Genomic DNA, 25732 nt, shown 5'->3' on the forward strand with positions numbered 1-25732 from the left:
AAACACAAAAAAATTAGCTGGGCGTGGTGGTGCAATCCTGTAAGCCCAGCTACTCGGGAGGTTAAGGCAGGAGAATTGCTTGAACCCGGGAGGCAGAGGCTGCAGTGAGCCAAGAGCACCCCACTGCACTCCAGCCTGGGCAACAGAGCGAGACTCAGTCACAAAAAAAAAAAAAAAAAAAAAGGGTTTTATCAAAATTAAGAACTTCTGTGCTCCAAAGGATACTACAAAAAAAGTAAAAAGATGAGCCATAGAAGAAAATATTTGCAAATCATATATCTAGTAAGAGTCTAGTATATAGAATATATATTTCTACAACTCAACATTAAGACAAATACATAATGCAATTTAAAAATGTGCAAAAGATATAAATTGACATGTCTCTAAAAAAAGACATACAAATGTCCAATAGGCACATGAAACAATGCTTAACATCATTCATCATCAGGGAAATGCAAATCAAAATGGCAATGAAATACTACTTCACACCCCATTAAGATGCCTGTATTAAAAAAAACCCAAAACAGAAAATAACAAGTGGTGGCAAGGATGTGAAGAAAATGGAACCCTTATATCTTGGTGGGACTGTAAAACGGTGTAGCTGCTGTGGAAAATAGTTAGGCAGTTGCTCCAAAAAGTTAAACACTGAGTTACCATAAGACCTAGCAATTCTATTTCTAGGTATATATCTAAAAGAAATCAGAGGATCAAATACTTGTACACCACTGATAAGAGCAGTTTTACTCACAATAGCTAAAATGTGAAAACAACCTACATGTCCATTAACAGATGTAGTATACATATAATGGAATATACAGCCTTAGGAATAAAATTCTGATATATGGTATAACATGGATAAGCCTTGAAAACATTATGCTAAATATACCAGATACAAAGGGACAAATATTGCATGATTCCACTTACATGCAGTATCTAGAATAGGCAAAATTCATGAACAAAAAGTAGAACAGAGATTCCTAGGGCCAGGGGGAAGGGGAAAATAAAGAGCTGTTTAACGGGTACAAAGTTTTTATTTGGGATAATGAAAAAATTCTAGAAATGAACGGTGGCGATGGCTGTACAGTATTGTCAATGGACTTAAAGCCACTGAACTGTGTATTTAAAAATAGTTAAGGTTGGGCGTGGTAATCCTAGCACTTTGGGAGGCCAAGGTGGGCGGATCACCTGAGGTCAGGAGTTTGAGACCAGCACCACCAACATGGCGAAACCTCGTCTCTACTAAAAATACAAAAATTAGCCAGGCGTGGTGGCATGCACCTGTAATCCCAGTTACTCAGGAGGCTGAGGCAGGAGAATCACTTGAACCTGGGAGGCAGAGGTTGCGGGCAGCCGAGACTATGCCACTGACTCCAGCCTGGGTGACAGAGAAAGACTCCGTCTCCAAAAAAAAAAAAAAAAAGCCGCTGACTCCAGCCTGGGTGGCAAAGACTCCTTCTCAAAAAAAAAAAAGTTAAAATGATGAATTTTATGACATATATAAAACAATAAAAAACTTCCATAAATGGCAGCATATTACTTAAAACTGTTTTGCACCTGAATTTTGTCACAAAATAATATGTCTTGGAGATCACGGCTTGTATGAATGTACCAAGTTTATTCAACTAGTTCCCTGTTGATGGATATCTATGTTGTTTCCCAATGTTTGCTCTTCTGCTGATGCTAAATAATGCTGAAATAAGTAATTTAAGACATATCAATTTGCACATAGGTGAATACATCTGAAGCATAAATTTCTAGAAGTATAAAAGCTGAGTCAAAGGGTATGTACACACTTTTTAAATTTTTGTAAGTATTATCAAATTGTCTTCCATAAAGGGTGCCCTAATTCACAGACTACCACAAAGTAGGTAGATACCATTTCCTCATGCTGTTGTCAACTAGTGAGAAACGTTTTCTGTATCTTTGACAATTTGATACGTAATCTGAAAAAAAAAAGAAGAAAAAGAAAGGAAAAAAATATCTGGGTAGCTTTAACTGGCATTTCTCTAATGGCTGAGGTTGGGTATATTTTCTTTTCTTTTTTTTTTTGATCTCAGCTCACCGCAGCCTCTGCCTCCCGGGTTCAAGCAATTATCCTGCCTCAGCCTCCCGAGTAGCTGGGATTACAGGCGTGTGCCACCATGACTGGCTAATTTTTTTTTTTTTTTTTTAGTAGAAATGGGGTTTCACCGTGTTGGCCAGGCTGGTCTCGAACTCCTGACCTCAGGTGATCCGCCTCCCAAAGTGCTGGGATTACAGGCATGAGCCACCGTGCCCAGCCGGGTATATTTTCATTTGTTTAAGAATCACTGGTAGTTTCTTTTTTTTTTTTAAGATGGAGTCTCGCTCTGTCACTCAGGCTGGAGCGCAGTGGTGCGATTCTGGCTCACTGCAACCTCTGCCTCAGTCTCCCGAGTAGCTGGGACTACAGATGCCTACCAACATGTCCAGCTAATTTTTGTAGTTTTAGTACAGACAAGGTTTCACCATGCTGGCCAGGCTGGTCTCCAAATCCTGACCTCAAGTGATCCGCCCACCTCGGCCTCCCAAAGTGCTGGCATTATAGGCGTGAGTCATCACACTGGGCCCTAGTAATTTATTTCTGCTCTCCCTTATCTTCTTTGTCCATTTTCCTGCTGGATGTTGATCTTCATCTAATTGCTTTATAGGAGCTCTTCATCTACAAGGAAAATCAGATCTTTGTCTATGATAAACATTGCAAATATTTTCTCAAGATTGTCATTTTTGTTTTTGCCAGTTTTGGTCGTATAGATATTTTCCATTTTTATATAGTTGAATTTATCAGTATTTTATTGTATGAGTTCTGGCTTTTATGTCAGAGATTAACAAAATTTCTTTCCCATGGTTTCTTTTGGTATATTTGTTAATTTTATGTTTATTTAAATTTATAATTCATCTGGGAATCTATCTTGAAGTTAAGATGTGGGATATGGCTACAATTTTATTTTTCCAAGTGGTTACTGAATTTCCAAACACCATTTAGAGAAAAATACATCTTTCCCCACTTATCTGATACGCCACTTTTACCATATATTATATTTGCTAAACTTTCTATTTTGTTCAAATAACCTGTTTACTCATATATAGTTTTAATTGTTATAGTGCTAAAAGTTTTAATATCTGGTAAGGACAGATCCCCTTTCAGTATACTTTTCAGAATTTTCCTGAGTTTTTCTGTTTTTGAGACAGGGTCTCACTTTGTTGCCCAGCCTGGAGTGCAGTGGTAAGATGACAGCTGCTCACTGCAGCCTCAATCTCCCTGGCTCAAGTGATCCGCACACCTCAGCCCCCCACCCCGGGTAGCTGCGACTACAGGCAAGTGCTACTTAGCTAATTTTTGTACTTTTTGTAGAAATCGGGTTTTGCCATCTTGCCCAGGCTGGTCTCAAACTCCTAGGCTCAAATGATCCACCCACCTCGGCCTCCCAAAGTGCTATCCCAATTGATAACAGGAGTAAGCCACTGTGCCCGATCCTAAGTTTCTTTAAAAAAAAAAAAAAAAAAATATATATATATATATATATATATATATATATATATATATTTGAGATGGAGTCTTGCTCTGTCGCCCAGGCCGAGTGCAGTGGCGCGATCTCGGCTCACTGCAAGCTCTGCCTCCCAGGTTCATGCCATTCTCCTGCCTCAGCCTCCCAAGAAGCTGGGACTACAGGTGCCCACCACCACGCCCTGCTAATTTTTTGTATTTTTAATAGAGACAGGGCTTCACCATGTTATTGAGGATGGTCATGATCTCCTGACCTCATGATCCGCCTGCCTCGCTCTCCCAAAGTGCTGGCATTACAGGCATGAGCCACCGCGCCTGGCCTTCAATATGATTTTTAAAATGAGTTCATGTAGTATCAACTTCCTCACAAGCAAATTCCCACTGGCATATCTAATGGGATCATATTAAAGATTAATTTAGGGAGGATGGACATCTTTATGACGTTGAAACCTATCTAGGCCTATGGTATTGCTTTGCAATTTGTTCAAGCATTCATTCAATAACATTTTAAAAGTTTTTTCATACAGATGTGGCATATATCTTGTTAAGTTTATCTAAGGTATTTTATCTTACTAGTACTGAATCTTTTAAGATAATAGATTTGTTATTTATTTATATTCAATCATCTTACTTCTCTTACTGTTTGCCATGATTTCTTAGTTGATGCTCTTGATTTTTCACCTCCTTACTTTTCTTATTTTAGACTTCTGTTTCTTCTAACTCCACTGGCTAATACCTCTAGAATAATGTTAAGTAAGTGTGATAAGGACATCCCTATTTTGTTTCTTTTTTTTTTTTCTGAGGCAGAGTCTTGCTCTGTTGCTAGGCTGCAGTGTAGTGCCTCAACCTTGGCTCACTGCAACCTCCACCTCCCGAGTTCAAGTGATTCTCTTGCTTCAGCCTCCCCAGTAGCTGGGGTTAAAGGCACCTGCCACCACACCCAGCTAATTTTTATATTTTTAGTAGAGATGGAGTTTCACCGTGTTGACCAGGCTGGTCTCGAATTCCTGACCTCAGGTGATCCGCCCACCTTGGCCTTTCAAAGTGCCGGGATTACAGGTATGAGCCATCGCACCCAGCCAGAACATCCCTAGTTTGCTCTTGACCTTAACAGGAATGTTCATAGCTAACAACTTACTAAATATGTACGTGGGCTGGGCGCGGTGGCTCAAGCCTGTAATCCCAGCACTTTGGGAGGCCGAGACCGGCGGATCACGAGGCCAGGAGATCGAGACCATCCTGGCTAACACGGTGAAACCCCGTCTCTACTAAAAAAATACAAAAAACTAGCCGGGCAAGGTGGCGGGCGCCTGTAGTCCCAGCTACTCGGGAGGCTGAGGCAGGAGAATGGCGTAAACCCGGAGGCAGAGCTTGCAGTGAGCTGAGATCCGGCCACTGCACTCCAGCCTGGGCGACAGAGCGAGACTCTGTCTCAAAAATAAAATAAAATAAAAGAAAAGAACATGTACATGAAAAACAGGTCAGAAATATTTCCAAAGCTTAAAATAGCTACAATTACTATCACTGCTTTGAACTTACACAGCGCTTTATTTACATAATTCAAAGGCCTTTTAATTCAGAAAAGGGATAATTACAATTTTCCATATTTTATCGAAGGAAAAATAGACATTAGGAAACAACAATAATTCTGTTGACAACCAAAGAGTAAAAGTGATTCGTGGCTTTGGAATGGAGGTGGTATCTGTGTGTCCTGACTTGGGTCTCCGATCAACCCCCCGAAAGACAGGAAAAAGACAAAAGTTTAGAAAACTTCATTTAATAAAGTATTAAAAAATTATCAAGACCTGCTGGATTTTGATTGGAACCGCAATGAACCAACAGTTCAATTTGGGGGGAACTGATATCTTTATAATATTGAATTTTCCAGCTATAAATATGATGGATAACTTTCATATATTTATGTCTTCAATAATTTTCTTTTTTTTTTTTTTTTTTTTTTTTTTGAGACGGGGTCTCGCTCTGGAGTGCAGTGGCCCAGGCTGGAGTGCAGTGGCCGGATCTCAGCTCACTGCAAGCTCCGCCTCCCGGGTTCACGCCATTCTCCTGCCTCAGCCTCCCGAGTAGCTGGGACTACAGGCGCCCGCAACCTCGCCCGGCTAGTTTTTTCTATTTTTCAGTAGAGACGGGGTTTCACCGGGTTAGCCAGGATGGTCTCGATCTCCTGACCTTGTGATCCACCCGTCTCGGCCTCCCAAAGTGCTGGGATTACAGGCTTGAGCCACCGCGCCCGGCCAATAATTTTCTTATAGTTGTGTGTGTGTGTGTGTGCATGTGCACACGTGCATGTGCAGGTACCCTACACATCTTTGCTTCTTTGTTTTTTTTTTGGTAGAAAGAGTTTCATTCTGTTGTCCAGGCTGGTCTTGAACTCCTGGTCTGAAGCGACTCTCCCACCTTGGCCTCTCAAAGTGTTGGGACTACAGATGTGAGCCACCACGTTGGCTATCTTTTAAAGATTTATTCTTGGCCAGGCACCATGGCTCACCCCTGTAATCTCAGCACTTTGGGAGGCCGAGGCGGGCACCTCACGAGGTCAAGAGATCAAGACCATCCTGGCCAACATGGTGAAACCCTGTCTCTACTAAATATACAAAAATTAGCTGGGCATGGTGGCACATGCCTGTAGTCCCAGCTGCTAGGGAGGCTGAGGCAAGAGAATCGCTTGAACCCAGGAGGCGGAGGTTGCAGTGAGCCAAGCACTCCAGCCTGGGCGACAGAGCGAGACTCCGTCTCAAAAAGAAAAAAAGGATTGGCCAGGCGCAATGGCTCACGCCTGTAATCCCAGCACTTTGGGAGGCTGAGGCCAGCGGATCACGAGGTCGGGAGACCAAGACCATCCTGGCCAACATGGTGAAACCCCGTCTCTACTAAAATACAAACAATTATCCTGGTGTGGTGGCACATGCCTGTAGTCCCAGCTACTCAGGAGGCTGAGGCAGGGAAATGGCTTGAACCTGGGAGGTGGAAGTTGCGGTGAACTGAGATTGCGCCATTGCACTCCAGCCTGGGCAACAAGAGGGAAACTCCATCTTAAAAAAAAAAAAAAAAAAAAAAAAGATATATTCCTAGGTATTGAATGCAAATGGTAATAATTTTCTAATTGCTCACTGATGGGATACGGATACAGAAATAGAAATATTGGGGCCAGGTAAGGTGGCTCACGCCTATAATCCCAGCACTTTTGGGGAGGCTGAGCAGGGAGGATGCTTGAGGCCAAGAGTTTGAGAGCAGCCTGGGCAACAGGGAGACCTCATCTCCACAAAAAATAAATTAAAAAAAAAAAATTAGCTGGGAGTGGTGGTACATCCCTATAGTCCCAGCTACTTGGAAGGCTGAGATGGGAGGATTGCTTGCACCTAGGAGTTGGAGGCTGCAGTGAGTTATGATTGTACCATTGCATTCCAGTCTGGATAACAAAGCGAGATCTTGTCTCAAAAAAAAAAAAAACTACTTCATATTTTCATTTACTAATTTTAATAGTTTATCTGAATATCTCTTGGATTTTCTACATACCTAATGTTTTAGGAAAAAAAATGGCCCTTTTGTTTTTCCTTTCAAATCTTTAGATCTTTTATTTTCCTTGCCTTACTAAGGACAGTTTTTAAATTAATGAAATGTTATAAAAATATACTGTGAAGGGAACAAAACCTGCAAATAAATTAGGAATTGGCATGTTTCAAGAGCCCAGGTTCCTGGAAATTTTATCATCTAAGGGGTTAAGGGTAGAGGTACCATCTGCCAGATGTGGCCATCTGATTACTGTTCAAGTTCTTTTTTTTTTTGAGACGGAGTCTCACCCTGTCACTCAGGCTGGAGTCCAGTGGAGTGATCTCGGCTCACTGCAACCTCTCCCTCACAAGTTAAAGCGATTCTCCTCCCTCAGCCTCCTGAGTAGCTGGGATAGGCATGCGCTACCACAACTGACTAATTTTTCTGTATTTTTAGTAGAGATGGGGTTTTACCATGTTGGACCGGCTGGTCTTGAACTCCTGATCTCAAGTGATCCACCTGCCTCAGCCTCCCAAAGTGCTGGGATTATAGTGTGAGCCACTGTGCCCGGCTTGATTACTGTTTAAGTTAATGAAAACAAATCTTCAACAAAACTGAAAAAAGAACATAACCGCTGGAAAAACAGGATTGTCTCCTTCTGCGTATGTAACGGAAGATGAAAAAATGATACCTCATCTAATTATCTTCAAAACTTCTATTTCAGAGACAAAAAAGTACAAAAATATGATTTACATTTAATAGTGTGTATAGTTAATACAATTAAATTATACATTCTCTAAAGCTTGTATAACAAAACCCTTTTTCCTTGGAGGCTGGGGACAGTGAATTCCACAAGCTAGGCTGAAATCCCACTTTGTGATTACAAGATGCATTTTCTTTTGGGTTTTATCTCAAGATGAAGTTACTTATATTTCATTGTATGCCTGTCGTCCTACCTAATATTGCTGGCACCTCCTTTAATTCTCAAAAGACAACCTAGGTTTTAGTTCTGGCCCACTCCTTGGGTAGTAACTTCACCTTTCTGACAATATCAGCATCTTTCTTTCAGGGTCATGTTGAGAATTAAATGAGATCCTGGATATAAAACTGGTATATAAACTGTAGAATGCAACACATTTTCTTTCTTTCTTTCTTTCTTTTTTTTTGTTACATAGAGTCTTGCTCTGTCACCCAGGCTGGAGTGCAGTGGCTTGATCTCGGCTTACTACAACCTTCACCTCTCGGGTTCAAACGATTCTCCTGCCTCAGCCTCCCTAGTAGCTGGGATTACAGGTGCACATCACCATGCCTGGCTAATTTTTGTATTTTTAGTAGAGACGGGGTTTCACTGCATTGGCCAGGCTGATCTTGAACTCCTGACCTCATGATCCACCCACCTCGGCCTCCCAAAGTGCTGGGATCACAGGCATGAGCCACCGCGCCTGGCCAAGGTGAAGCTGACCACGTTGACCAGGCTGATCGCTAACTCCTGATCTCAGGTGATCTGCCCGCCTAGACTCCCAAAGTGCTGGGATTACAGGCATGAGCCACCATGCCTGGCCAGAATGTAACACATTCTTTTTTTTTTTTTTTTGAGACTGAGTCTCGCTCTGTCCCCCAAGCTGGAGTGCAGTGGCGCGATCTCGGCTCACTGCAAACTCCGCCTTCCGGGTTCACGCCATTCTCCTGCCTCAGCCTCCCGAGTAGCTGGGACTACAGGCGCCCACCACCGCGCCCGGCTAGTTTTTTTGTATTTTTTTAGTAGAGACGGGGTTTCACCGTGTTAGCCATGATGGTCTCGATCTCCTGACCTCGTGATCCACCCGTCTCGGCCTCCCAAAGTGCTGGGATTACAGGCTTGAGCCACTGCGCCTGGCCCATAATGTAACACATTCTAATAGGCATCTTTAGAAAGAAATTACTCCAAGTTATGTCAGTGAAAATGGAGGAGTAGTGAGCTCTAAGGGACATTCCTTCAAAGAAACAGTGAAAAAAGCAGAATAAATGTCATTGGAACTCTGTAAGGTAATCAAGGTTTACAGCAACCGAGCAAATGCTTAATTTAAAAAAGTGACTGAAACTTGGCAGGAGAGCTTTGTGGCATTTTAACTTATCCTCACTCCATCCCTTACCTTCTGTCTCAGTGGCAGCCTTGAAGATGGCAGCCTCTATTCCTGGTGTAAGATTGTGGTGATAGAGGAAGCAAAACAGCTCTGGCCGGGCGCGGTGGCTCAAGCCTGTAATCCCAGCACTTTGGGAGGCCGAGGCGGGCGGATCACAAGGTCAGGAGATCGAGACCACAGTGAAACCCTGTCTCTACTAAAAATACAAAAAAAATTAGCCGGGCGCGGTGGCGGGCGCCTGTAGTCCCAGCTACTCAGGAGGCTGAGGCAGGAGAATGGCGGGAACCCGGGAGGTGGAGCTTGCAGTGAGCCGAGATCGCGCCACTGCACTCCAGCCTGGGCAACAGCGTGAGACTCCGTCTCAAAAAAAAAAAAAAAAAAAACAGCTCTATGCCCAAAGAACTGTGGTCATCTGTTTTGACCTGTCAGGCAGCTTTCTAAACACTAATGCAAAGTGCTTGCCTTTATTTTGCTTAACCGGGAATTCTCTCATGGTGGAGAAGTGTCTAAAGTTCTTTTGTCAAAAACATTTTGTCTTAGTCTATTTGTGCTGCTGTAACAGAATACCTGTCACAGACTGGGTAATTTATAAAGAACAGTTTTCTCACAGTTCTGGAGGCTGGAAAATCCAAGATAAAGGCGCCAGCATCTGGCAAGGGCTTTCTTGCTATGTCATCATATGGCAGAAGGCAGAGGGCAAGAGTGTAAGAGACAACAAATCCATTCAGACAGAGTAGACCCATTTACATGAGCCCCCTTTTTTTTGAGACGGAGTCTCACTTTGTCGCCTAGGCTGGAGTGCAGTGGCGCAGTCTCAGCTCACTACAAGCTGCGCCTCCTGGGTTCACGCCATTCTCCTGCCTCAGCCTCCCGAGTAGCTGGGACTACAGGCACCCACCACCACGTCTGGCTAATTTTTTGTATTTTCACTAGAGACAGGGTTTCACCATGTTAGCCAGGATGGTCTCGATCTCCTGACCTCGTGATCCGCCTGCCTTGGCCTCCCAAAGTGCTGGGATTACAGGCCTGAGCCACCGCACCGGGCCATGAGCCCTTTTTATAAAAGCAATATTGTATTCATGAGGACAAGCCCTCATGACCTAAACATCTCCTAAAAGGTCCCACTTCCCAACACTGTTGCACTAGGGATTACATTTTAACTCATGAATTTTGAAGAGGGCACAAACATTCAAATCACAGCACATTTAAAGTCAAATGAACCAGCTGTTGCCAGTTGGAACAAAGGGTATCAGTTGGGGCCAACAGCAGATAGGACAAAAGGCCTCAGAGGAAAAGATGGGGAGTGAGATGCTTTGGGGAATAGGGTTTTGAAAAGTTTCCACACATTGCTGGGAGCCTAGAAGGCCACACACATGCCAACAATAGCGTACCTGCTCAGAAAGGACCTAAGAAGGCCCTAAGATCTCATTTCTGGCTGACTTTCAAGCTCTGCACAAGTAGGAAGTAAAGGCAAAGCAGAGTTGTAATCTGCATGGCTGAGTGTTGAAGGTGTGCTCCACCATACACAGAAAAGTCAGCTGTGAAGACTGGGAGTTTTGTGGTTTTATTGGCTCAAGTATTTACGAAAACCTCTGTCAAATCACTTACAGAACAGAGACTATAGTAACCACATACAATAACAACAACAACAACAATCTTTTATTTTTTGAGACAGGTCTCACTCTGTTGCCCAGGCTGAAGTGCAGTGGCATGATCATGGCTCACTGCAGTCTTGACCTCCCTGGGCTCAGGTGATCCTACTACCTCAGCCTCCTGAGTAGCTGGGACCATGGGTATAGACCACCACACCTCGATAATTTTTGTATATTTTGTAGAGACAGGGTTTCGCCATGTTGCCCAGGCTGGTCTCGAACTCCTGGGCTCAAACGATCCGCCCACATCAGCCTCCCAAAGTGCTGGGATTAAAGGCGTGAGCCACTGTGCCCAGCCAAAAATATAATCTTTAAAACAAACAAACAAAAGTTTAGAAGAGTCACTGAACAAACAACCATAACCTATAACAAGTAGTAGGAACAAAGCCTGAGGACGGGGAGAATCTGGTTTCCAGAGTTATCACATTATAATACCCAAAATGAGCAGTTTTCAACAAAAAATTATCAGGCATGTAAAGAAACAAGAAGGTACAGCCCACTCATAGGAAAGAACAAAATGAACAGAAATTGTTCCTGAGAAATTCCAGACACTGGACTTACTAAACAAAGACTTTAAATCAATTGTCTTTTTTTTTTTGAGACGGTCTTGCTCTGTCATCCAGGCTAGAGTGCAGTGGCATGATCCTGGCTCACTGCAGCCTCTGCCTCTGCCTCAGCCTCCACAGTAACTGGGATTACAGACATGTGCCACCATGACCAGCTAATTTTTTTTTTTTTTTTCTTAGCAAAGACAAGGTTTCACTATGTTGGCAGGCTGTTCTCAAACTCTCAACCTTAGGTGATCCACCCGCCTTGGCCTCCCAAAGTGCTGGGATTACAGGTGTGAGCCATTGTGCCTGGCCTTAAATCAACTGTCTTAAATATACTCAAAGGTCTAAAGGAAACCAGTAAAATGTCATAGCAAATACTGAATATAAATGAAGAGACAAATTATAAAAACTAAATTCTGGGGCTGAAAAGTACAGTAACTGAAATGAAAAATTTATTAGAAGAGTTCAACAGAAGATTTGAGGAGGCAGAGAATGAAGGCACCTGAACACAGGTCATTTGAAGTTATCCAGTCTGAGGAGCAGAAAGGAAAAAAAGGTAAAGAAAAATGAAGAGTCTGAGAGACCTGTGAGGTACCATTAAATGTACCAACGTAAGTATAATGGGAGTTCCAGAAGGAAGCAGAGAAAGGAGCAGAAAGAATATTTGAAGAAATGGCCAAAAACTCCCCAAACTTGATGAAAGACATGAACAAAAAAACTATCAATGGAGAATTCTGTATCTAGGAAAACTATACTTCAAAAATTAGCTCAGTGCGGTGGTGGCATGCCTATCATCCCAGCTACTCGGAAGGCTGAGGTGAGAGGTTTGGTTGTGCCCTAATTACCACCTGATATTCTATACATTTATTTTTTAATTTATTTACTGACTCCCCAACCTCTGCCCCAACATAAGAGAACAGAGATTTAGATTTGGGCACTGCTGTATACATAACACCTAGGACAGTGCCTAGCACAGAAGTAGTATTCAATCAATTTTGATGGAATAAACACTATTAAATAAAAAAGCACAAATACCTACCGAGAATACATGTCATGGGGCAGGTTTCTTCCAGATTACTCAGAAATACTTCTTTTTTGTAGAACATTTTTGTGGGCTCATGCTCCGTTTCTTCTGGGTGAATGAAGATGGGGCCATAAAAATATGCAGCTCCATCTCGAACCCATACTTTTTCAATTCTTGGGGAGAAAAATATAAATTACATTAAAATAGTTTCCTTCTTGAAGGATTAATCTAACAAAAATTCCATTAACCAAAAAGTTAGTCATGTGTACCATTCAGAGGAGTTTCACTGGCTGTTTTGGTAAGACAACTTCATTAATTTTTCCCTCATTAAACACATGAAAAGATACTTAGAAAAAGAGAAATGAACCTTTGGCTATTTGTCCAAGCGAAAAAAAATTTTTTAACGTAATATCGAGGCACAAAACTTAATAGCTTCATCTAATGATCAGGTTTTCTTCCTGAGATGTTCATGATGAAAACAGAACTAAGCATTTGTCATTGGACTTGTGAACCAAACAAAGACATAAACCATCAATATTTGGGGTCAGATCACATGAGTGGCAGACATTCCTTTAAGACAGTGGTTTATAATCTTTTTGAAGGTCAAGATCTAATACCCCTTGCTGGGCACAGTGGCTCACACCTGTAATCCCAGCACTTTGGGAGGCCAAGGTGGGCAAATCACTCAGGAGTTCAAGACCAGCCTGGGAAACATGGTGAAACCCCATCTCCACCAAAAATACAAAAATGAGCTAGCCGTGGGAGTATGCACCTATAGTCCCAACTACTTGGGAGGCTGAGGTGGGAAGATGGCTTGAGCCCAGGAGGTGGATGTTGCAGTGAGCTGAGATCATGCCACTGCACTCCAGCCTAGGTGACAGAACCAGACACTGTCTCAAAAAAAAAAAAAAAAAAAAAAAAGGGGATCTAGTACCCCTTCACCCCTTGAGAATTTGATGAAAGTCATTATTGTTAACAACTAACCCATAGAGTTGACATTATTATTGCTCCATATTATCGTGATTCCTGACATGAAGTATCACACTTATTTTGGTTAATGGTAACTGCACCCTTCCAGTTTCTCAGGCTTACACACAGGAATCACCCTTGACTTTTTTATCTTTCTCAGACCCCATACTCCATTTATCAAGAGTACTATTAATTTGACCTTCAAAATACTATCTTTTGCAATCACCCTGGTCTGAAGCATGATCATTCTTGCCTGGATTATTGCAATAGCATCCTAGGTGGTGGATCTCCTTGCCTCTACCTTGACTTTTTACCGTCTATTCTCAACAACCAATAGGCAGAGCAATTCTATTAAGATCTAAATCAAATGTCACTCTGCACTTGAAACAATCAGATGGCACTCCATGTAACTCAGTTAAAAGCCCAAATCCCTATAATGGTCTCTGAGGCCCTATGTGATATGCACCCTACCCCTGGCACTTATCTCTTACTAACTCATGAATGGCTCACTCTCCTAGCAACAAACAGGCCTGGCATGCTTCTCCTCAGGTGTTTATACTGGCTGTTCCCACTTCCTGGAATCTTTTCTCTCTGTATATTCACATTATTCACTTTCTCAGTTTCTTCAAGTGTTGGTTCAGCTGCCAACTTCTCAGTGAGGCCTATATAAACCATTATCCCTGCTCTGACCATGGGACCCTCTTCTCCCCTTGTTCTGCTCTATTTTTTATATAGCATGTATCATGATCTAACATATTACATACTTTACTTATTCAAGATGTTTATTGTTTGTCTTCACACTAGAAAAAAGCTCCCCAGGACTAAGAATATTTGTCTGTTTCATTAACTAATGTATCCTCAGAGCTTGGTAAACAGTAGGTATAATAAATGCTTACTGAATGATGAACAGATATGATAAGGAAACTGAAGCCCAGAGGGGTAAATCATTCACCTAAGGACATACAACTAACAAAGCTGGGACTTAGGGAATGAACTAGTGTTCTTAACCACTATCTTCTCCTACCCAACCTGATACCAGACTCTGCTGTGTTTGCCATCCAACCATACTGTCATCCTTTTATCATTTACTTGTTCATCAAAATATCTGAGCCCCTACTATGTTTCATGCACTATGATTTGAGCAGGGATTGCAAGGGTGAAACCTGACAATAACATAATGAACACCAATATGTGATATATATGCTAAGGAGAAGGAAATATGTGGTGCTTTGAGAGTGCGCAACAGGGAGACTTAACCCACTCTGCAGTGAACAGGAAAGACTTCCTTTTAAGGAAGTGTCACTTCAAATGTATGGTAAAGGAGTTTACCATATGAAGTAGGCAGGGAGATTTCTGAGCTGAGAGTTCTGTAAATAGTGGAAGAAAAGAAAAGAGCCCATAGGGATAATTTAAAGAAGAAAGTGTGGTTGGAGGGGAATGTGGTGTGAGAAGCAGCTAGAAAAACTACCAGGGGAAGGACTTTTGTCTTCATCCAAAGGGTGATTAATTTCTACTGGTTCCAAATTTCTCAGATTCAACCTCATCTTTCCTATTTCAACGACACTCACCTGCCCACACGAGGACGCACCAGGCCATGGGACTTGATGAAGACACAGTCGCCAACCTTCAGCCACATGTCATTGTAATGGAGCTGCTCAAAGTAGTGGCACCCTGGTTCACCATTGGACATTTCCACAGGGACATCTTCTTTTTCCTGTTGTAAAGAAAACTGGCTGAAGAAAGGTAGCTGATAATCAAGGAATACAGAAGGTAAGAAACGAAAGCAGACTTTTCTTTCACATTAACTTAAAAGAAAAAACAACCATTGGTTACGTGGCTCACACCTGTAATTCCAGCATTTTGGGAGACCAAGGCAGGATGATCACTTGAGCCCAAGAGTTTGAGACCAGTTTGGGCAACATAGTGAGACCTTGTCTCAACTAAAAAAAGAAATTAAAATAAAAAATTAGTCAGGCATGGTAGCGCATGCCTGTAGTCCCAGCTACTCAGGAGACTGAGGTGGGTAAATCACTTGAGCTCAGGAGGTCGAGGTTACAGTGAGCTAGGATCACACCATTGTACTCCAGCCTGGGCGACAGAGCAAGGCCCTGTCTCAAAAAAAAAAAAAGTAAATTAAAACAAACAAACAAAAATACAAAAACAGAAACTTTGAAGGAGGCTAGGAAACAAAAAAATTAGATTACTGAAATAAAGTATTAACAAGTATCTATTTTATTTTAAATTTCTAGTTAATTTTCATTAAAAAATCTTATCCTAAGATGCTTTTATCCTGTCTCCCTCCTGCTCTCAATTCCCATTGTCTTTAGAAACAAACGAACAAACAAAAAACCTGGAGAGGATTTATCGGTATTTAAAAGCAGACTCATTCATGCATTACTACAGTGTAAGGGGCAAATTCTACACAAGCTTCCTCTCTATCACATTTACTGGGCTCCCTTAATGTCTTAACATTAACAATTGATAGATTTAGGCCAGGCACAGTGGCTTATGTCATAACTCCAGCACACTGTGAGGACAAGGTGGGAGGATTGCTTGAGCCAAGAGTTCAAGACCAGCCTGGGCAATACAGTGAGACCTCATTTCCAAAAAAATTTAAAAATTAGCTGTGTAGGCTGGGTGCAGTGGCTCAAGCCTGTAATCCCAGCACTTTGGGAGGCCGAGACGGGCGGATCACGAGGTCAGGAGATCGAGACCATCCTGGCTAATCCGGTGAAACCCTGTCTCTACTAAAAAATACAAAAAAACTAGCCAGGCAAGGTGGTGGGCGCCTGTAGTCCCAGCTACTCAGGAGGCTGAGGCAGGAGAATGGCGTAAACCCAGGAGGCGGAGCTTTCAGTGAGCTGAGATCCGGCCACTGCACTCCAGCCTGGGTGACACAGTGAGACTCTGTCTCAAAAAAAAAAAAAAAAAAAAAAAAAAAAAGTTAGCTGTGTTTGGTGACGTGCACCTGTATTCAGAGCTACTTGGGAGCTGAGGTAGGAGGACTGCTTGGGCCTGGAAATTGGTGTCCACAGTTAGCCGAGATCGTGCCACTGTACTCCAGCCTGGGAAACAGAATGAGACCCTGTCTCAAACAAAAGAAAACAAACCACAAAATACAACTGATATTACAATTTTTACTATTTTGATTTATTCCAACATGGAAAGGAATAGCATAGCCTCTGTGATATAAACACGCTCTGTTTTCTAATAATTACAGCATCTGGTTATCTAATGACTGCTATGAACTTGGGCAAATTACTTGACCTCTTATGTCTTAGTTTCCTCATTTGTAAAATGAAGATAATGACAGTGTGGCCACCAGATAGGGTTGTTTAGGAAGCTTAAGTAACATTAAGTGCTCATGTACATAGAAAAATGCCTGACTCATAAAAACCACTTAATGGAAGAACCATCTTCTTTACCATTAAAGAAGAACCATAATTTACCGAGAACCTAGCTGATAATGGGCACAAGGTTAGATGTTATAAATATATTAACTCCAAAACATACATACGCTGAGGAAACTCCAAAGCCTCCAAGTTTTCTATAGCATCCTCCTGAGAATACTTCAAACTTCACACTTAAAAAAAATTCTTCCTTTACAATGTCCAAATAATTTAACATTCTGATCTTTATGACTTCAAATGTGATATTGAAATGGTATTCTTGGAAAATCATTAAGAACGAGGGGGCCGGGCGCGGTGGCTCAAGCCTGTAATCCCAGCACTTTGGGAGGCCGAGACGGGTGGATCACGAGGTCAAGAGATCGAGACCATCCTGGCTAACACGGTGAAACTCCGTCTCTACTAAAAAATACAAAAAACTAGCCAGGCGAGGTGGCGGGCGCCTGTGGTCCCAGCTACTCGGGAGGCTGAGGCAGGAGAATGGCATAAACCCGGGAGGCGGAGCTTGCAGTGAGTGGAGATCCGGCCACTGCGCTCCAGCCTGGGCGACAGAGTGAGACTCTGTCTCAAAAAAAAAAAAAAAAAAAGAACGAGGGAAGGCCAGGAGTGGTGGCTTACGCCTGTAATCCCAGCACTTTGGAAGGCCAAGGCAGGCGGATCACTTGAGGCCAGGAGTTCGAGATCAGAGTGGCCAACATGGCGAAACCCCATCTCTATTAAAGATACAAAAATTAGCCAGGCACGTTGGTACATGCCTGTAGTCCCAGGAACTTGGGAAACTGAGACATAAGAATTGCTTGAACTCAGGAGGCGGAGGTTGCAATGAGCCAAGATTGTGCCACCACACTCCAGTCTAGGCAGACTGCCTCAAAAAAAAAAAAAAAAAAAAAAAGAATCAGAGAGGTTCCATATATATAATAGGGAAGAGACATCTGAAAGAATGGAAGCTGTGAATAAAACAACCCATGAGATTAATAATACCTTTTGCTTTCAGGAATGGGTTCTATTCTAAAGTAATTTTTTTTTTTTTTTTTTTTTGATACAGAGTCTTGCTCTGTCACAAGGCTGGAGTGCAATGGTGCAATCCTGGCTCACTACAACCTCCGCCTCCTGGGTTCAAGAGATTCTCCTGCCTCAGCCTCCTGAGAAGCTGAGATTACAGGCACGCACCACCACGCCTGGCTAATTTTTGTATTTTTAGTAGAGACAGGGTTTCACCATGTTGGCCTGGATGGTCTTGATCTCTTGACCTTGTGATCCACCCGCCTCAGCCTCCCAAAGTGATGGGATTACAGGTGTAAGCCACTGAGCCTGGCCTAAAGTTATTCTTTAAAAAAGTTCCAGTTGGGCATGGTGGCTCTCACCTGTAATACCAGCACTTTGGGAAGGCGAGGTGCGTGGATCACCTGAGGTCAGGAGTTCAAGACCAGTTTGACCAATATGGTAGAAATCCGTCTCTACTAAAAAATACAAAAATAGCCAGGCATGGTAGCATGCGCCTGTAGTCCCAGCTACTTGGGAGGCTAAGACAGGAGAATCACTTGAACCTGGGAGGTGAAGGCTACAGTGTGCTGAGACTGTGCCACTGCACTTCAGCCTGGGCAATAGAGTGAGACTCCGTTTCAAAAAAAAAAAAAAAAAAAAACAGTTCCTGAATGACGTGTCTTGGTCATGTAATATTGAAATAAAGTTGTGAGACCAAAAAGACCAAGTAATTCATATACAGAGAGTTCCTAGAGACTTCTAAATACCAGATAAGGAATCTAAGTTAATTATCATGCTGACTTCCACTGTTAATTTTTTTTTTTTTTTGAGACGGAGTCTCGCTCTGTTACCTAGGCCGGAAGGCAGTGGTGTGATTTCAGCTCACTGCAGCCTCCACTTCCTGGGTTCAAGTGATTCTCCTGCCTCAGCCTCCCAAGTAGCTGGGATTATAGGTACCTGCCACCAATCCAACCTCCTCGGCCTCCCAAAGTGCTGGGATTACAGGTGTTAGCCACTGCTCCCAGCCAGATAATTCTTTTAAAATAAATTATTTTATGATTCCCACACTTTCCCATACTGATAAAATACAAAAAATATCACATTCTTTCCCGGCCCCAAGACGTCGCCTCTTAAGGAGAATCTTTTGGAGCACCGGTTTGAGTACTACCACTGGAGCCTATTCTTTGCCATCAAACTGCTGGGTCCAAGACACTGGGCCGGGCATGGTGGCTCACACCTGTAAGCCCAGCAGTTTGGGAGGCTGAGGCGGGCGGATCGAGGTCAGGAGATTGAGACCATCCTGGCTAACACGGTGAAACCCCGTCTCTACTAAAAATACAAAAAATTAGCCGGGTGTGGTGGCAGGTGCCTGTAGTCCCAGCTACTTGGGAGGCTGAGGCAGGACAATGGTGTGAACCTGGGAGTTGGAGCTTGCAGTGAGCCGAGATCGAGCCACTGAACTCCAGCCTAGGGGACAGAGCGAGACTCTGTCTCTAAAAAAAAAAAAAAAAAAAAAAAAAAGGCCAGGGGTGGTGGCTCACGCCTGTAATACCAGCACTTTGGGAGGCCAAGGCAGGCAGATCATCAGAGGTCAGGAGTTTGTGACCAGCCTGGCCAACATGGTGAAACCTTGTCTCTATGAAAAATACAAAAATTAGCTGGGCATGGTGGTGCACGCCTGCAATCCCAGCTACTCAGAAGGGTGAGGCAGCAGAATCACTTGAACCCAAGAGGTGGAGGTTGCAGTGAGCTGAGATCACACCACTGCACTTCAGCCTGGGCAACAGTGAGACTCCATCTCAAAAAAAAAAAAAAAAAAAAAAAAGACACCAATAGGAGAAAAGTGTGTGTGGTCTCATCCTGTACCACATACTATCAGTCTTTTCAACTTTTGCCATCCTGTTAGGTATTATACAAACTGTTAGGTTAACTAATACATGTTTTTTGCTGCCTTCCTTCTGTAAATTATCTATTTGGGCCTCTGCTCATTTTTGTAGTGCTACCTTCCCCCCAGACCCTAAAGAGCTCTTTGTGTATTAGAAACAGTAGTCCCTAGACTGTTTTATTAACCTTGTATTTTCAATCATAAATCAATACAATGATCAATGGTTTTATATAATGCACAGAAAATCCTCATCTATTCCAAGTTTATTATTGAAAAAAATTATAGGTAAATAACTGTTTTCTAAATTAAATAAAATTCTAAAAATTTTCTGTAGAGACAAGGTCTTGCTATGTTGCCCAGGGTGGTCTGAAACTCCTGGCTTCAACTGATCTACTTGTCCTGGCATCTCAAAATGCTGGGATTACAGGCGTGTGACACTGTACTGGGCTTCAATTTTGTTTTTTAACTGTAGTTTTATAAAATGTTATACATCTGGCAGGGGAAAGCTCTAATTTTTAAATTAAAAAAAAAAAAATCCCTCAGTTCACTGTCAAAGGACAAAGCTCTCTTTCATACCCTTTTTCCCCCCTTCTTTTCTGGAGACTGTCGTATTTATTCTTAATAAGAATGCTAGAATAATTCTGTCAAGTTTCAAAACCAATCTATGCAAGTCTTTTATGTCCTTCAGTAAATTCTTTTCCTAGAGGTTCTATATATTGCTTGTTAAGGTTCTTTTTTTTTTTTTTTTTTTTGAGAGAGTCTCGCTCTGTCGCCCAGGCTGGGGCGCAGTGGCTGGATCTTAGCTCACTGCAAGCTCCGCCTCCCGGGTTTACGCCATTCTCCCGCCTCAGCCTCCCAAGTAGCTGGGACTTCAGGCACCCGCCACCTCCCCCGGCTAGTTTTTTGTATTTTTCAGTAGAGACGGGGTTTCACCCTGTTAGCCAGAATGGTCTCCATCTCCTGACCTCGTGATCCGCCCGCCTCGGCCTCCCAAACTGCTGGGATTAGAGGCTTGAGCCACCGTGCCCGGCCAAGATTTTTTTTTTTTTTTTTTTGAGGCGGAGTCTCGCTCTGTCGCCCAGGCTGGAGTGCAGTGGCTGGATCTCCGCTCACTGCAAGCTCCACCTCCCAGGTTTACGCCATTCTCCTGCCTCAGCCTCCGGAGTAGCTGGGACTACAGGCGCCCGCCACCTCGCCCGGCTAGTTTTTTGCATTTCTTAGTAGAGACGGGGTTTCACCGGATTAGCCAGGATGGTCTCGATCTCCTGACCTTGTGATCCGCCCGTCTCGGCCTCCCAAAGTGCTGGGATTACAGGCTTGAGCCACCGCGCCCGGCCAAGGTTATTTCTTGATGTATTTTGTTGTTAATGGATATTTTCTTCCATAAGATTTTTCTAACAGTTGCTAAAGTGTATTCAACACTTTCACTTTACTTTCAAAAGTCTTATTTTTTTTTTCTTTGAGACGGAGTCTGGCTCTGTGGCCCAGGCTGGAGTGCAGTGACCGGATCTCAGCGCACTGCAAGCTCCGCCTCCCGGGTTCACGCCATTCTCCTGCCTCAGCCTCCAGAGTAGCTGGGACTACAGGCGCCCGCCACCTCGCCCGGCTCATTTTTTGTGTTTTTAGTAGACAGGGTTTCACCGTGTTAGCCAAGATGGTGTCGATTTCCTGACCTCGTGATCCGCCCATCTCGGCCTCCCAAAGTGCTGGGATTACAGGCTTGAGCCACCACACCCGGCCTCAAAAGTCTTATTAGTTTATATATGAAGACTATTCATTTACATATGGATTTTGAAAATTTTATTTGCCAAATTTTCTGTTTCCAAACCTTTTCAGTTAATTTCCCCCAATTATCTGCAAAAAAGTATTCTTTTTTTTTTCTTTGAGACCGTCTTGCTCTGTTGTTCAGGCTGGAGTGCAGTGGTGCAATCACAGTTCACTGCAGCCTCTACCTCCTGGGCTCACAGGATACCCCCATCTCAGCCATCCAAGTAGTTGGGTCTACAGGCATGTGCCACCATGCCTGGCTAATTTTTGTACTTTTGTAGGGATAGGGTTTCACCATGATTCCCAGGCTAGTCTCAAAATCCTGGACTCAAGTGATCCACCTGCCTTGGCCTCCCAAAGTTCTAGGATTACAGGTATGAGCCAACACTACCGTCTTCTTGCTTCTTTATTGTCAATATTTTTACTGCTTTTGTTTATCTAACTACATTGGTTAATTTCAGAAAAATATTAAGAAGCGGTAGAACAGTAAGCCCCTTTGTCCAGTATGTAACTTTAAAAAGGAATCTGTTTTATAGGCTTTAAGCTTGAGACACAAATATGAATTAAAAAAAATTTACACTAGAGGAGATACCTATTGAAAGACTTTAAAAAAACCAAGATGGGTTCTCTACCAAATAATTTTTTCCTTTGATCTAATGGAATAATGAATGAAATTTAAAGATTTTCCTTTGAACAATTCTTGCTTTCTTAGAATGAATTCCCACTTCTTGATCATGTTGTTCTCAAAGAAGTAATTTGATTTCACTTACTTTTTTCCCCAAGTAATTTTTGCATCCATATACACGAATAACACTGAGTTGCAGTTTTTTTTTATTTTTCAGGTTGTAAAATCAAGATTATCCTGGCTTTGCAAAATGAACTGGAAATTTCTTGTTCTCCCTGCTCTGAAACAGCTTCAACAGTATAATAATCATAGGTCCCTTAAACAAAAAGTCGCCTATGGAACTGTCTGACCTCAGTACTCTTTGGGGCCAGTTCTATGATACTTTAAAAAATTTCTTCATGTTGTTGTACATTTCTGTATTATATCTCTTCCTGATTCCATTTTGGTAATTTGTAATATCCTAGACAATTAGCCATTTTATTCAGGTTTTCAAATTTATTAGCAGAAATGTATAGTCTTTACATTTCTTTCACATTTATTTATTTATTTATTTTTTGAGACAGAGTTTTGCTCTTGTTGCCCAGGCTGGAGTGCAATAGCAGGATCTCGGCTCACTGCAACTTCCACCTCCTGGGTTCAAGCGATTCTCCTGCCTCAGCCTCCTGGGTAGTTAGGTTTACAGGCGTCCGCCACCACACTGAGCTAATTTTTTGTACTTTTAGTAGAGACAGGGTTTCACCATGTTGGCCAGGCTGGTCTCGAACTCCTGACCTCAGGTAATCCACTGACCTCGGCCTCCCAAAGTGCTGGGATTACAGGTGTGAGCTACCGTACCCGGCCTTCTTCCACATTTTGTGCCAGAGTTTAACCCCTTTCTTTTCCCGTTATTAGATAGTTGGCAGTTTATCTAATTGGACTTGTCAAATAATTAGCTCTTAGATTTACTTTAAATTTTTTTTTTTTTTGAGACAGAGTCCCACTCTTGCTCAGGCTGGAGTGCAGTGGCATGGTCTCAGCTCACTGCAGCCTCCGCCTCCCGGGTTCACACCGTTCTCCTGCCTCAGCCTCCCAGGCAGCTGGTATTACAGGCACGCACCACCACACCCAGCTACTTTTTGCATTTTTAGTAGAGATGGGGTTTCACCATGTTGGTCAGGCTGGTCTCGAACTCCTGACCTCCTGACCTGCCCGCCTTGGCCTCCCAAAATGCTGGGATTACAGGTGTGAACCAATGCACCTGGCCTGATTTACTTTTAAATTATAATGTACAGTTTTAAAAGTGTAAATTTCTTTCTGTTATAGTTTCCTTCTTTCTGTTTGGCTAAGGTTTTGTGTTGTTGCTCTTTTCTTGAGTTTGAATACTTTATTCATTTATTTTCTGGAACAGCTGTTTTGAGATGTAAAATTTTTTCTGTGTGGCTATTATCTGCATACCTTTTCCAAGTTAAAACTGTCTTCGGCTCGACTGTCCTCTGAGTTGTCTGTATTCTTCTCATCATCACCTTTATCTGCATTTGCAAATACAGAGGCCACGCGAACCACAGGCAGAGGCACATCCCGAGGGACAAACCTAACTGAACTGATGGGCATGGTCCACAGTTTAATTTTCTTAAAAGATTTGGTTTTGGCAGAATACCGTGATTCACAGACAAAAACATCCTCATCTCGGAAGTTTTCTGGGCATAATTTAAAGTATTCCTGGGGGGTGGGGAGGGCATAAGAATAAAACTAGTTAGGTGAATTTTCTGAAAACCAATTAAAAAAAAAAAGCAAATAACCAACCAACCTAACAAAAACTGAACTGATTCAACTTTCTGGCAGTTAACAAAAAATAATAAATGACCAGAGATTTAAAAGTATTTCTTTGGCTACAGAATGGACTTATTAGATACGCACCGTTTAAATTATAAAAACAAATAATTCCATTTAGCTTACAATTACTCTTTGAAAACATATGATTAGATACGCACCCTTTAAATTATAAAAACAAATAATTCCATTTAGCTTATAATTGCTCTTTGAAAACATATGATCATTTAGTATAACTATAATCTTTCTTAAAGCTTTGAAGAGGGCTCCTGTGTGTGTATCAGACAGATACACAAAAAGCACACATTATTACCTAAAAACCAAACTGAAAATTTGTAATGATTATCCTTCAAAAAACACCATACTTAAAAATTAGCCTGTCAATATTAAAAACTTAACCTAATTGCATTACAGCCAAATAGTGTAAGCAGCAACTTGTCTTTCACAACCAAGTTCAGGTTAATTCCTTCCCAAATCTTTACATATAGCTATACAGACATAGCTGAAAAAATAGTTTAAAACAGAGTTCCTAATTTTGTAAATATCAATATTTTCTGTGTTTTAAAATTTTATTCCTAGGGAATGAGTGATACTTTGGGGTTTAATGAGTTTCTTACCTTGACAAACATGACCACACACTTGCCTAGAATTTTACTAACTGGAACTTTGTTGTAATAGTCACTCTTAAAAACTTCTTTTTCTAGAAATTTTCGTGTAGCCAGGTGGAATGTTTCATTTGGTCGGTAAAACCAACAGCCATACAACCATTTTTCACCTCAAAAATGGGGGGTGGTGGAGGGGGAAGAGAAAGAAAATCATTGTTAACAGAAATCACTTTTTTTTTTTTTTTTAAGAGACTGGGTCTCACAATGTTGCCCAGGCTGTACTTGAATTCCTGGGCCAAAGTGGTCCTCCAACCTCAGCCTCCTGAGTAGCTGGGACTACAAGTATAAGTCACTGTGTCCAGCTCAGAAATCACACATTCTTTGCAAAATTAGGAAATATACCATCAATCCATTCTGCCATGATCTGAACCTAGCACTGTGCTTATTTTTACAGCTACAGTTTAATATAATTATCCATAGGAGAAATAATACTCTAAAATAATAAAGTGTAATGAGGCCTAAAAAATGCATGCTACTATTTCCCCCTCATATATATATACACCCTCAACCTCTTGGGCTCAAGTGATCATCCTGCCTCAGCCTCTCAAGTTGCCTGGACCACAGCAAGTGCGACCATGCCCTGCTAATTTTCTTATTTTTTCTAGAGAAGCGGTCTTGCCATGTTACCCAGGCTCTTCTTCATATTAAAAGCCATATAAAATATATAATGAGGAGGACAGGTGATGAGACCTGCTCCACTGTGCTCTGGTTAGTACATACCTAGAGTTGTGCACTTTAGTAAGGGTAGACATATACTACTGAAGGACATATTTACCTCTCTGGTGAAGGAATACAAAAGTATTTCATGTGATAAACAGCTCAAAGAACTGGACTGCCTGGATCACATTTCCACCAACTTTTGGTTTCATTAACTTCTATGCATACTCTATGTCTCAATTTAAAGGCAACTGTTCTAGAAAGCCTTTTTGAAAACAAATGCCAAGCCAAGGCATGTCATTCTATAATAATTTCTTTTTTGATCATAATCTTCCTTACTGGAGTAGTTTTGCAAGGGAAAAACATGAACTTTTTGTTCTTTTGAATCTCTGTCACTCCACAGAAAGGTTGGCTCAAAGTATGTTTTTAATAAGTATCAACTGAACGAATGAATTTCAACCAGACTTTAAGAAGCTGTATTTCTTTTGACTCAACTATGACACTGCCCAATAGGTCCTATGTTTTTCATATGATGGGTGCTTACTTACATTTATTGATATATTGAACAATTATTATGG

The 25732-nt window shown here is 42.0% G+C and overlaps 1 protein-coding gene across 50 annotated transcripts in view; it reads right to left on the reverse strand.

Moving 5' to 3' along the window:
- PBRM1 (polybromo 1) overlaps positions 1-25732 on the reverse strand; it is a 150135-nt gene that overhangs the window by 20882 nt on the left and 103521 nt on the right. For all 50 annotated transcript variants that reach the window (XM_077993048.1, XM_077993056.1, XM_077993042.1 and 47 more), the window contains 4 exons: positions 24450-24607; positions 23458-23721; positions 14924-15069; positions 12402-12559 (listed from right to left, as the gene is read on the reverse strand). In XM_077993048.1, coding sequence (XP_077849174.1) covers positions 12402-12559; positions 14924-15069; positions 23458-23721; positions 24450-24607 — 726 coding nt within the window. The remainder of the gene's footprint in view (positions 1-12401; positions 12560-14923; positions 15070-23457; positions 23722-24449; positions 24608-25732) is intronic.

The sequence above is a fragment of the Macaca mulatta genome, chromosome 2 (assembly GCF_049350105.2).
Source record: "Macaca mulatta isolate MMU2019108-1 chromosome 2, T2T-MMU8v2.0, whole genome shotgun sequence".
Taxonomy (NCBI): domain Eukaryota; kingdom Metazoa; phylum Chordata; class Mammalia; order Primates; family Cercopithecidae; genus Macaca; species Macaca mulatta.